General features: G+C 42.8%; 1 protein-coding gene across 3 annotated transcripts in view; it reads left to right on the forward strand.

Moving 5' to 3' along the window:
- LOC123970831 (calcium homeostasis endoplasmic reticulum protein) overlaps positions 1 to 13062 on the forward strand; it is a 27554-nt gene extending 14492 nt beyond the window's left edge. For 2 of the 3 annotated variants that reach the window (XM_046049166.1, XM_046049168.1), the window contains 12 exons: positions 2562 to 2760; positions 2972 to 3135; positions 5488 to 5742; positions 5949 to 6147; positions 6670 to 6911; positions 7181 to 7314; positions 7858 to 7944; positions 8777 to 8929; positions 10933 to 11046; positions 11135 to 11229; positions 11416 to 11601; positions 11933 to 13062. In XM_046049166.1, the coding sequence (XP_045905122.1) occupies positions 2562 to 2760; positions 2972 to 3135; positions 5488 to 5742; positions 5949 to 6147; positions 6670 to 6911; positions 7181 to 7314; positions 7858 to 7944; positions 8777 to 8929; positions 10933 to 11046; positions 11135 to 11229; positions 11416 to 11601; positions 11933 to 11970 (1866 nt within the window). In that variant the 3' untranslated portion in view covers positions 11971 to 13062. The remainder of the gene's footprint in view (positions 1 to 2561; positions 2761 to 2971; positions 3136 to 5487; positions 5743 to 5948; positions 6148 to 6669; positions 6912 to 7180; positions 7315 to 7857; positions 7945 to 8776; positions 8930 to 10932; positions 11047 to 11134; positions 11230 to 11415; positions 11602 to 11932) is intronic. The other variant, XM_046049167.1, reaches the window with a different exon arrangement.
- The last annotated feature ends 776 nt before the right edge of the window (positions 13063 to 13838 follow it).

Consider the following 13838-nt stretch of genomic DNA (forward strand, 5'->3'; position numbering starts at 1 on the left):
CCAGATTTACTGTTGTTTCGAAAGACAATGGGACAGATCTGACACCATCCCCCGTCACACCACTGACCGGCCACAGTCCTCCATCTCATCCCCCACCTCCTCCCCCTCTCTTACCATCCAGGAGAGGGATGTCAACAGACTGTTCAGGAGACAGAAACCTCGCAAAGCAGCTGGGCCGGACTCTGTCTCCCCATCCACCCTGAAGCACTGTACTGATCAGCTGTCTCCGGTGTTCAGACATTTTTAACACCTCACTGGAGACATGCCATGTGCTAGCCTGCTTCAAAGCCTCCACCATCATCCCTGTCCCCAAGAAACCAAGGACCACGGGACTAAATGACTACAGACCTGTCGTCCTGACCTCTGTGGTTATGAAGTCCTTTGAGCGCCTTGTGTTGTCCCACCTAAAATCCATCACAGACCCACTCCTGGACCCCCGGCAGTTCGCCTATAGAGCCAACAGGTCTGTAGATGATGCAGTGAACATGGCCCTTCACTACATCCTCCAGCACCTGGACTCCCGAGGAACCTACGCCAGGATCCTGTTTGTGGATTTCAGCTCTGCTTTCAACACCATCATCCCAGCCCTGCTGCAGGACAAGCTGTCCCAGCTGAGCGTGCCTGACTCCACCTGCAGGTGGATCACAGACTGCCTGACGGACAGGAAGCAACACGTCAAGATGGGAAAACGTGTTTCTGATTCCAGGACCATCAGCACTGGTTCCCCTCAGTGCTGCATTCTTTCCCCCCTTCTCTTCTCTCTGTACACCAACAGCTGTACTCCAGACACCAGTCTGTCAAGCTCCTGAAGTTTGCGGATGACACCACCCTCACTGGGCTCATCTCAGGTGGGGATGAGTCCGCCTACAGATGGAAGATCGACCATCTGGTGTCCTGGTGCAGCCAGAACAGTCTGGAGTTCAACGCTCTGAAGACAGTGGAGATGGTCGTGGAACAAACTGTTTCAGACTCTCCCCTCTGGCAGGAGGCTGCGGTCCATCAGGACCAAAACCTCCACAAAACAGCTTCTTCCCATCTGCAACTAGCCTCATTAACAAGGCCCGGGCCCCCAACTGACACTAACCCCTTTAAAATAATACAGTCGTCTCTGCAAAATATCACTTCATCTCATGTCATGCACGAACCTGGCACATTGCACATATTTGTTGTTAATTGTAAATTGTTGTTGTTCCATTGTTTTTATTTTATTTTATTTTTTTTATATTGTCAGTTGTATTATTTTCTCTCTATTCTTCTGTTATTCTTATATAACTTCCATTTGTTTATTACATATTTATATATTTCTACATCTATTTATGTCAGCTGTATGTCTGTCTACGTGTAGCACCTTAACACCAAAGCAAAATCCTTGTATGTGTAAATCACTACTTGGCAATAAAGCTCCTTTTGATTCTGATTCAAAATGTCAGTATTTCGTGCATTCCTTGATAATTAAGCAAGCAGACTCATAGTAGCCTACCATTTGCTTCTTTAGAATCGCATCGCAAATTGCAATATTGTCCGCAATAATCGCAATATGACTTTTTCTTCAAATCGTGCAGCCCTAATATTTTATAAATTGCATGCATCTTGTCTCTCTTGAAAAATCTGAAGTTTCTCCTAATATTTGATTTGTAGGATTTGGAAGGAACATGTTGCTATTCCTCCTACATGTTAAACTAATGTGACACACCTTGGCCCCCGTAGTAGCTGATTGGCCACTGTGTGGCCAGTGGAGATGAGAGAAACACTTTAGGAGGAATCAGTGTAAATGTAATTAAACCAATTTGATATCAAATTATTTGTCACGTTTCTAAATAATAAAGGCATTGGGACTTTAATAATAACTATATAAATAAATAGGATTTTACCGCTGCAAAGATGTGAGAATTCATCCAAAACGTTTTTTTTTTCACATTTTCAGTGAGGGGTGCAGGACAATCACAGGGCGCACAGGCGGTAATAAAGTATAAAAGTGAATAAAAACACACTGTTAGTGCAGATTGTGGAGGCGGAAATACTCTCTATGTTTTCATTGGATTATGTTCTCTTGGGAGTCCTTCTGCTTAGAACCATCTCCATGGCAGAGGATCACACTCACCTCTCCATAATCGTACAGTTTTATTGTTTTTTTTCCCCCCTTTGGACACCCCTTTTATGTTTCTTGGACTTTAAAGACCTAAGTGAATTTTTCAAATATGCAGAGGAGAAAAATGCAGTTTTATGTATTAATTAGTCTATATTGGTTGTTTTCACAAGTATAACAAGCCACGTAGATATTCCAGCAGCTGCAACACCAATATGCAATTATTGACAGCATATTTGGGGCGATGTATGTGTTGTAGTATGTATTTTTCATTTTACAGTTTGGTGCTCCATGACGATAACCTCTTTATCTCTCACAGCCTCTCTCTCTGTTTCTGCTGGTACTTTTAAAGGGGATGAGAGGAGCTTGTGTGATTGGTCATTACTGAATACCCTGACTACCCATAATAATAATAATTTCAGGAAAATAAAGACCTTAGTCAGATCAGATTTAACACCCTTGTCCTCTCTCTCAGGCCTCTCTGATAACAGAGTATGCGGCGGTGGTGCAGCCCATCCAGCTGGCCTTCCAGCAGCAGATCCAGGCTTTAAAGATCCAGCACGAAGAGTTTGTTACCAGCGTCAAACAGCAGCAGCCGCATCAGCCTGCCCCTGTGGCACAGATAGCTACACCTGCTGAGCCTGAAAAGGCTCCACCTATGACCACACAAGCTGGTGAGAACAAAAGGCACAGTCTTAATAGTCATTTTGTTCAGTTTAAAACATGAAAAACATTAGAACAGTTGCATACATTATCAGTTGTAGTTCTGGGGACATTTTCATCTTGTCTTGTTAATTTCTGCTGTATCGGTTTATGACCTGCTCTATGTTGGGCAAGTACATGTATCTTTGTGCTGTAATGTGACGGTGTGTGTGTTGTGTGTAGGGGATGTTAAGCCTCCCATGTCGGGTCCTCCTACAGGGGATTTTGATGGAGCTACATCCAGACCACAGGACCCCAGCAACCCCAGTGGACCCTCAGACATCCCGTCCAACAAGCCTGCATGGTATGACCCCCAGCACATTGGCCCCTGGAATCCCAACCAGCCGGTAAAGACCTATGTGTTTCTCTCTGTGTGTGCATGTTTGTGTGTATGCGTGCATACTTTATTTTGAGTCTCTGTAGGTGCTTTGACACATAACAGCTCAGTTGGGCTTGGGACAGGAAGGCACTGACTCATCTTTGCTCTCCAACACAATTTACATTAATTCATTAGACAGTTTCAAAACAGCCAGTATACAATATGCGATGAAGAGTGACTGGTCTGTACATTAGTTTGGTGTACAAAGCAGCTGCTGGAGAGGGTAGTGGTTAAGAGTGGAGAATGAGGCTCAGTTTGATGACTAGAGTTGGCACAAGTAGATAAGAGAGAGAGAAGAGAAGATTACGTTTTGTTGAAGCCATTCCCAGCTCACCTGTCTTTGCAGTTGCGGTGCCTGTGGATGGTCCTACCCTGATTCCCGCAATCACCCACTGCAGTTCTGCATGCAAGAGCTCCACCCCTTATGTCATGTCTTGCCCTATGTCATTTCTGTAGCTTAATAATTCTTGTTGTGCCCTCCGTGGTGTCCATAGACTTTTTATTTATTGTATAATTGTCTGAGTTGTCTTCTGTGGTTAATCTCAGTACGGGTACACTGAGGAAGGCGGTTGTATATTTTATCATTGATAATCAGTTGTACACACAGGCTGCCAAGTGTCCTCAAGGAAAAACAATATTTTGTAACAGAAACAGGTCGCACTCCCCTGCATTTCCATCACCGTACTTCAGATGCTTTTAAAACAGATCTCCAGAATTTCCTGCTGTGGGTCTGTACAGTGTGCAGTGCACCTGGAAAGTATTCACAGCGCTTCACTTTTTGTCATGTTACAGCCTTATTCCAAAATGGATGAAATTCATTATTTTCCTCAAAATTCTACAAACAATACCCCATAATGACAACTTCAAAGAAATTTGTTTGAAATGTTAAAAATGAAAAAAACACATGGACATAAGTATTCATGAGTATGATGCTACAAGCTTGGCACACCTATTTTTGGGCAGTTTCTCCCATTATTTTTTGCAGGACCTCTCAAGCTCCATCAGGTTGGACGGGGAGCATCAGTGCACAGCCATTTTCAGATCTCTCCAGAGATGTTCAATCAGGTTCAAGTCTGGACTCTGGCTGGGCCACTCAAGGACATGCACAGAGTTGTCCTGTAGACACTCCTTTGTTACCTTGGCTGTGTGCTTAGGGTCATTGTCCTGTTGGAAGATGAACCATTTTCCCAGTCTGAAGTTCAGAGCGCTCTGGAGCAGGTTATCAAGGATGTCTCTGTACATTGCTGCATTCATCTTTCCCTCGATCCTGACTAGTCTCCCAGTTCCTGCCGCTGAAAAACATCCCCACAGCATGATGCTGCCACCAACATGCTTCACTGTAGGGATGGTATTGGCCAGGTGATGAGCGGTGTCTGGTTTCCTCCAGACATGACGCTTGCCATTCAGGCCAAAGAGTTCAATCTTTGTTTCATCAGACCAGAGAATTTTGTTTCTCATGATCTGAGAGTCCTTCAGGTGCCTTTTGGCAAACTCCAGGCAAGCTGTCACGTGCCTTTTACTGAGGAGTGGCTTCCATCTGGCCCCTCTAACATACAGGCCTGATGGGTGTAGTGCTGCAGAGATGGTTATTCTTCTGGAAGGTTCTCCTCTCTCCATAGAGACACACTGTCAGAGTGACCATCAGGTTCTTGGTCACCTCCCTGACTAAGGCCCTTCTCCCCCGATCGCTCCGTTTGGCCGGGCGGCCAGCTCTAGGGAGAGTGCTGGTGTTTCCAAACGTCTTCCATTTATGGATGACGGAGGCCACTGTGCTCATTGGGACTTTCAATGCTGCAGAAATGTTCTGTACCCTTTCCCAGATCTGTGCCGCGATACAATCCTGTCTTGGAAGTCTACAGACAATTCCTTGGACGTCATGGCTTGGTTTGTGCTCTGACATGTACTGTTAACTGTGGGACCTTCTATAGACAGGGGTGTGCCTTTCCAAGTCATGTCCAATCAACTGAATTTACCATTTTATGGACTCCAATCAAGTTGTAGAAACATCTCAAGGATGAACAGTGGAAACAGGATGCTGCTGAACTCAATTTTGAGTAGCAAAGGTTGTGAATACTTATGAACATGTGCTTGTGTTTTTGTTTTTTTTTAAGAAATTTGCAAAGATTTCAAACAAACTTTTTTCACAGTGTCAATATGGGCTATTGTTTGTAGAATATGAAGGAAAATAATGAGTTTCATCCATTTTGGAATAAGGCTGTGGAAAAAGTGATGCGCTGCGAATACTCTCCAGATGCACTGGGTGTGTGACTTGTGGTAACAGGCAACGCTCTTGTCCTTTTTGACTTTGGTCCTTCCTTAGCCTCCTTTTGACCCAAACCAGCCCCCCCCTCCTTGCCCTCCCTGGAACAGCCATGAGGGCATGTGGAACGACCAGAGGGACCCAGGGAACTGGAGTGGCGGACCACCCAGAGAAGGAGGCCCTTGGAGCGGTCCAGGTGGGTCAGATCAAGGCCCCCCATCATGGAACTCATATGACCAGCAGCCGCCATGGGGCAACCAGCCTGACCAGCCTCCGTGGGGCCAGAGGGAGGCCCCATTTCCTCCACGCATACAGGCATGTGGTAGATGATTATGCTGGATTGACTTGCTTTGTTTTGATTTTATTTCTAGTTTTTATACTATACATTGTATACTCTACATGTGCTATCTGTAATTCCAATATATCCTAGTCTGAATTTGACTATTTATTTTCTGTTGCAGCAAAGATTTGATTTTGCTGCTCACTTACATTAATGTATTCTCTAATGTGCACTTCTATAGAGACCTCCCCATTTCAGAGGGCCCTTCCCTCCTCACCAGCAGCCACCTCCTTTCAACCAGCCCCCACCACCACCACCACACAATTTTGGACGCTTCCCACCACGCTTTATGCAGGATGACTTTCCTCCCAGACACCACTACGACAGGCCGCCGTACACCCCACACCGCTTTGACTATGCTCAGGGAGATTATCCTGGAGGTATGAAGTCATTGATCAGATCAGTAACTTTACTTAAAAGCTGTAAGGCTATATATTGTTGGACCTGTAATGGTATTTATTTCATTGAAAAAGCTGTTTCAACAGCTTTCAACTTCTTGGCACTAAACAACTGTTTTGATGTATCCCGGTCAGGATGGCGAAGCTCCGCGTGGAGCCGGGATATGTTCACACGTGTTCTGTACTATATGTTGTTGTTGGCAAAGGAGGGATGGGCAGTTCTTGCTGCTGGTTGTTTCTCAGACATTGTGTTTGCAAAACGTCTGAAGATATTGAGCTTGACTGAGTGAGAGAATGCCAGAGGGTGGGGGTCAGGGCACAGTGTGCAAGATGTAAATGTAAATGCTCCGTACTTGTATAGCGCCTTTCTAGTCTTTCTAGAGCAGTGAGTGACTGCGTTTACATAATTATGAATTATGTAAAGCACTTTCAATTGCCATGTTGTTGAAATGAGCCGAATTTACTTTTCCTGCATATTTAAGAATATGGACCTCTGTTTCCCAGACATGCCAGGTCCTCCCCCCCATCACCATCCCAGTCAGAGGCTGCCTCCCCCAGGTATGGGGGCTGATCATCCTCCCTGGGGTGCAGGCCAGCACCCCGATTTTGGTCCACCCCCACACGGCTTCAATGGCCATTCACCTCACATGCGTCATCGGCAGCATCCGGTCCAAGATGACCCCAGTCTGGTGCCCAACGTACCCTACTTTGACCTGCCAGCTGGTCTCATGGCTCCGCTAGTCAAAGTAAGTCACCTGATTTTGATTTGAGCGCAAGGGCATGAGAAAACCGATTAAATGAACAGTACCAGTAATGTGTGGAGTAAAAATTGACAAATAGATTGGCAAGAAGGCCAATGTAAATCTGCCACAGTACTGTAGTTTTCAAAATAAAAGACTCATCCACTACCAGCACAGTTTTAGAATTGAATTTAGAATAGGCTCATTAAACTCATTTACCCTCAACAGTCAAACCTGCATGTCTCATGATCCTCCTCGTACTGTCAATTGCTCAGCTCGAGGACTGTGATTATAAACCTCTGGACCCTAAAGACATCCGGCTGCCCCCTCCTATGCCACCTAGTGATCGGCTGCTTGCTGCTGTGGAAGCTTTCTACAGTCCTCCATCCCATGATCGGCCTAGGAACAGGTATACACACATGTCGACTCCATCTGCAAGACAAGTCAGACTGAATTTGAAATTGTAATTGGGGTAATCAGAATTTATCAACTGGTCAGTCCCTATAAGTGGCTGTGGTAAATAAAATGAGAAGCCTGTCAACATTACCAGAATGTTTAGCACATTATCAATAAAAGAGGAGATAAAAGATTTCATAAGTTTATTGGTGAGAGAGTTTAAACATCAACATTGAAACTGTCAGAACCCAACCCTACAGTAGTCATATGGTGCCTACTTTTCACTGTTGGTCTTCTTGTCAAGTGTGCCGCACTTTTACAAGCCATGCCCAATCAGAATTAGGCTATTTTCAGCGTGGTGTTTGTACTTTAATTATAAAGTAGTTCAATAGTTCAAAATGACAGTAATCAGTTTCTAGTAAAGGAGCATCATGAAATCATCAGATTGTTTTCAGTAGTTGTATAGCAGCAGCATCTGAGTATTACTTCTAGTTTCTAATAGAAATTGCTGGAGGTCTTAGAGTTTACAGCTGGCTGTGGTCTGTTCCTCCATCAGTGAAGGCTGGGAGCAGAATGGCCTGTATGAGTTCTTCAGGGCAAAGATGAGAGCTAGGAGAAAAAAGGGACAGGAGAAACGCAACAGGTGAGTTTCCTCTTCATTTGGATCTTTGGATCTTGGATCGATCTCTTCATGATTCACACTAGGACCCGGATGGAATCACAGAATTGGCCAATAAATATGAAATCAGCTGTTATAAGCGGGATGTTGCAGAATCTGCCAAAATGTGGTTGTCATTTATAAAAATTGGGGTTTTCATCTTTCTCACAGTACTGAAGGCAAACAAACTAACACAACAAAAACTACACTGCTATGTTTATTTTAATTTACGTGTCATTTACGTGCAGCCTGCTTCTCTCCTCTGCTCTCTGTCAGTGTTTCACCGAGGGCACACACACACACACCACCATCATATAAAAAATTAAAAGCTACGTCAAGCAACACATGAAGGCTGTATCGCAGAAGATCTGTAGGAAGAAATGATTAGTAATCAATTAATAACCTATTTAAAAGGGGAAAATTCACAGTAAAATCCATCCAAATTCATGGTGAATTGTCCCCATAAAGAAATCCCATACATTTATCTATATGCACATTTGGTTTGATACACTGATATTGATTACATTTGTAATATTTTCTTATTGAGTTGTTGAAATTGTATTCATCCACCACATTATTACACACTCTTTCTGATGATAAAATCTGTTTAAATTGTAAGACACAGAATTCAGAAAACAATTTAACAGAAAACATGGAATTTGGGAAAAATAAAACGGATATCATCTGGTCCTAGTTCACACATATTCAGTTGTTTGGGATTTATAATTAAAAACTAGTTTTCACTGTTGATTCATTGAATTGAATCCTTCCTGTACCTGTCAACCTACCCCCTCCCTCCATGGCTCACGCCTTCCAGTGGTCGTGGAGGTAGTCGCTCCAGGAGTCACTCTCGCAGCAGAGGGAGGTCTTCGTCTCGCTCCAGCTCTCGCTCCTCCAAGTCCTCCAGGTCACGGTCGCGGTCATCTCGCTCCCGCTCTCGGAGCCACTCCCGCTCCTACTCCCGATCCAGGTATCTGCATAATGCCTTTTGTGATTTGTTAAATCTTGATGAATCATGTTCAGAAACACATGATAAATTATATTATGATTCTCCAATCTGGAAATGAACACCAACTATCTTCACCGTTTGGTAGAAAGTGAAGTAAGCAGTTGTGGGACAACAATGAAAGAAGCAGAGCTGATGTCGTTACTGTTTACTCTGAATCCAGGTCCCAGCAGGGACTGGCAGACGCCGGTCAGTGGCCCAAAATGGACCACTTTGTAGTTTTTGGCTGTCCACATTGTGTGCATTATGATCTTCATATGACTGTGTTTATTCTTTTTCATTTTTCAACCGCTTTTTGGCTTTGGTTTTATGCCAGACACTAAAAGATCTTGTGGCCCACCTTTTGGTTTTTACCTCTGACTCTAGCTCCTTGTCATAGTCCTCCTAGTTTTGATTAGAGCCCGGCCAATATGGGTTTTTGGTGGCCGATGCGGATATTAAATTGAAAAAGAGCTGATTTATAAACCGGCGAAAATGATTTGGATAGTAGACCCCATTCCCATATCAACTACACTTATTACAGGCTGATAAAGACAGCTGTTCTGTATGTGGGCTATAATACCTTTTCCTAAATGAATTATGTTGAAAAAAATAGATTATAGTCTCAACAACTTAAAGAATTGCTGCAGGAAGGTGCAACTTTTTCAGCCATCTGTAAACAGAGAATAAGCATGTGTATTATACCTTACACATAATCTGCTGTTTGAACTACTTTCAAATGGAGCTTATTCACATCTAGTTTATCTCTTTATCAGCTCTCTTTTTAATTCTTACATGTCCACTCTGGTTTAATCATTTCGAAACGCCGACTAAACTACAAACAAAGGGCTCGCAGATATATTTAGAATACGTTATTTATCGGCTCATTACGACAGTAGCGCTCTGCCACTGATAAACATGGCATTAGCTTTGTGGCTAATGTAGCAACGGGCGGCGTTAGCTGCTGTAAGCAATGTTGGTGAATATTTAGAAATGATGAACTGGGGAGAAAGGAGAGGACTGTTCGCTACAACTGCCACACTGTTTCAGAAATAAAACTACAATCACGTTTGTCAGCAGCGTAGTCTCCAACACCCAACTACTCTAACATTAAACATGCTGCTGTGAGCTGGGAGGAAGCCGGGAGAGGGCAATGAAAAATGGGAGGGTTAGCAAGTAAGGAATGTTTTCATGGTGAGACAGTGTTGTTAACAGAGGAGCTGCAGAGCGCCCTCTGGTGGGCAAACTATGGAACATTTATGGCATGAGTGAAGGATCCAACTCTGTTTCTTTTTTAATAGTCATATATCTGTTGTCATAAACGCTGATGCCGATTTAAATGCAATTAGCTCATATCAGCCGATAAATCGGTCTGGCTCTAGTTTTAATGTGATCGCACATCATGGCCATTCATGAGCAGCAGCACTGCCAACAACTCCTGAGCAGAACCTAAATTTAGTTCCAGGAACTTATCCCCAAAGCAAAGAGCAGTGGAAACAGAAACTAAATCTGTGAAACTGGCTGTGACTGTTATGTCTGGTTAAGCTCCTGCAGTGGATGTTTTCAGAGAGGGAGTATAATTGCCTGTCTACACATGAGGCGTTTGAGCTGTTTCTCAGTCATCCATCTCAAGTGTGTCTGACAGGTGTGCTTCTGTTTTGTTTAATTACTACAGCCGTCTGTGTATTTTTACACTTCCATTTTTTCCCGTTTTAAACATGTTATATAGTGATTGCGTGTCATATCACGGTGGCCTACCCTCAATATTGTGCCTGAACACATTGTGTGTACAGATGGATGACTGAAGCTGCTGCTCTGCTAACTGACTGCCCACACTTAGCTCACTGAGCAAAGTAGTACGTTCTTCCAGCTGCCCTCCTGCTGTTTCTCCAGCCTACATACTGTGAATCTTGCTTCTTCATCATCATTACAACTGTTTTAAAACCTGAGGCCCTCGGCTTAACATGCCTTAACCTGCCTCTGTTTAGGTCTAGGAGTAGATCAAGGTCATCTCGGAGTCGCTCTCGCTCCAGATCCAGATCCCGTTCACATTCACCTGCCAAGAGACGCAGAGGCCCTAAATCGGAGAGCTCCTCCCCTCCGTAAGTCCCCTTCACTGCTCTTTGATAAGATGCTTTCATAAAAGACTCTTACTTTACTGTATATAACCATCTCTTCTGATCTGTACAGATCCACATCGGTGGTCGGGGGCCCTCCCCCTAAACTGTCTGCAGATACCAGGCTAGGGGAGGAGAACAAGGGCCATCAACTGCTGATGAAGATGGGTATGCTCTTTTGTTTTATCTCTTTATTTCTTCATTTAAACTGTTTATTCAATTTTCCAATAAGAATATTTGAGATCTTTTTACTATGAAATGTACTGGCTGTATTTGGAAACTTTACATGAGAGTGAAATGAACCACACTCCTTGTACCTTTCCTTCTCTTCTTGTATTGTCCTATCTATTGTAGGCTGGAGTGGTTCAGGTGGTTTGGGGGCCAAAGAACAGGGCATCCAGGACCCCATCAAAGGTGGAGACATCAGGGATAAATGGGACCAGTATAAAGGTGTGGGGGTGTCATTGGATGACCCTTATGAAAACTATCGCAGGAACAAGAGCTACAACTTTGTCGCCCGCATGAAGGCACGAGAGGAAGGTACATACAGACTTTCTGTTGCATTTGTAATGGAATTCCCTGCTGCTCAGGCTTAACTGCCATGGTAAACCGTTCCTGTTACTGTATTGGCCCAAATATAAGACAGTATTTCGTTTATGGGGGATGTATTACATTCAAAGACCACAAATTAAGATTTTCACAAAAACACGTTAATGAAGCGAGAACAGGAAAAAAGGGTATTAAATTGCACCTTATCTTTGTACCTTTTGCAATTTATTGAGTTTTTATGACACAATTAGATGACCATACTATTTAGATCACAATATTTTTTTAAACTAAATGTTACTGTTCTCTTCTTTTCTTGATTCAGTCAATCGGGAACCTCAGGAGGCCCCTTCAACTGACTGATGTCATCAGATAGCATCGAACAATCCCCTCCTCTTCTCAGTCACCACCTCCAACAGTCCCAAATCCCTCCTCTTTCCTCAGAAACACCTGCGACAATATGAAATACCACCACATTTGACTGCGAAGTGTTTTTGACCTCTGCTCTGTCAAGAGCATGAATGAGTTTGTCCAAGCAGAAAGCATCTGATTTGCGGATGGAACAGTCAAAATTAGTAACAGCACAGAATTCCACCACGGTTTGCTGGAACTAACTCTCTAATGACAAAGATGGATCACAGCACTCATTATTTCACTTCTAATGTTTTAGAATTGACGTTTTTTTCATCAGTCTGTAGAAGTGTCAGTGTGTAGTCTGATAATAGGGCTGACTCAGACAGTTAAGATAGCTGCAGAATAATTGGAACAAATGCTTAAAAATTGAGAATAGAAAAGTATCAAGGCAGTGCTGTTTAAAGTGAATGGATGTCTCTTTAATAAATGTCAACAGGGTCAATTAGGTAGTATGCTAAATATTGCAACAAAAAAAATGTAACAGGTTTTACACCTTTGTTTTCATTCAGGATCTGTTCACCCAAATCAGAAGAAAATTCTCATTTGCTCTATTTGGTATCTCTAATAAATGCTTTATGTTCATTTGCAGAAGATTTTGAAATTTAGTTTCCTTAAAAAACCTCAACAGCAGTGTTTTTCTTCCACATATGCTACAGTGGGAGTATTTTCTGCTGAATAAACAGTTCTAATGAAAGTGGCGAACTGAGTAATGTCAGAAATGTCATTGGTGGATATTTCAAATCTTGTATATCGTTAGGAGTGCGTGGACATGTTTTGTCATTTGGGTGAGCTGACCATTGAGGACAAAAACTATACTAAGAAGGAATGGTGGCTTCTCTGAAGATTGTTGTTTTTCTGCAGCTAATTATTGTGATACTTTTTCATGTAAGGACTTATTATATGGACATATTGTCATTCAGTTGTAGTATAAAAGAAATCCCACAAAACAAGGTTTTGAAAATGAAATCAGCAGTAACCCTAACCCTTTTTTTCTCCAAAACACTGTAGAGACATTACTGTAATAAATAACTCTGACTTAAATGTGCATTTTCTTTGATTACATGTAAATGCTAAGGTAAGTACAGCAGTCAGTCATCAGCATCATGGGCTGCGGTCTGTTATGAAAAGCACTTAAACGGTACTCCTGGTCGCTGTTCAGTCTGGTAAAGGCAGAGCCCTATAGAGAGAGAGTTGTGTCAGCGGGGGTCCAAAATGCTTGAACGTCACGTGGTTCATGGAGACCGCAGAGAGTTCCCGGAAGTCCTAGGCAGGCGATTGAAAATGAGCGAGAGAAACGACAAAACGGCGATTTTAAGCGATTTTTGGAAATTTATACAATAAATGCATTGATTTACAATATTTGTACAGTACACTGACACGTGTATGTGGTTGCGTTACCATTTAAAAAAAAATATATATATATTTTGTAGATTTACCTTTCTAACATTCCTTTTAGTAATCCCATGGTACCAGGGTTAATTGATCTTAGTGACTAATGTAATCTTTATGACTTAAGATAGAACAGACGATGACTATCAATGATTGTCATGTATTAATTTAATGAATCTCCAATAAACTCAGAAATCAACATGTTAAGTGGTTTGTACCTGTGTACTGTCTTACTGTCTACATCACGGTTTATTGTGCTGCGTGCTGCTGTAGTCGGTCAGAAAAAGGAGCATGAATGTATGGTTTCCCAGCTGACATGGAGAGGAGGAAAAAATGGTTGGTCTTTATGGCACATTCACTTTTTGTATACATGTTTTTAATCAAATCATATGTTTTTCCTCCAATGCCACTCTCAAGTAGCCTATCAA

The sequence above is a fragment of the Micropterus dolomieu genome, linkage group LG05 (assembly GCF_021292245.1).
Source record: "Micropterus dolomieu isolate WLL.071019.BEF.003 ecotype Adirondacks linkage group LG05, ASM2129224v1, whole genome shotgun sequence".
Lineage (NCBI taxonomy): Eukaryota > Metazoa > Chordata > Actinopteri > Centrarchiformes > Centrarchidae > Micropterus > Micropterus dolomieu.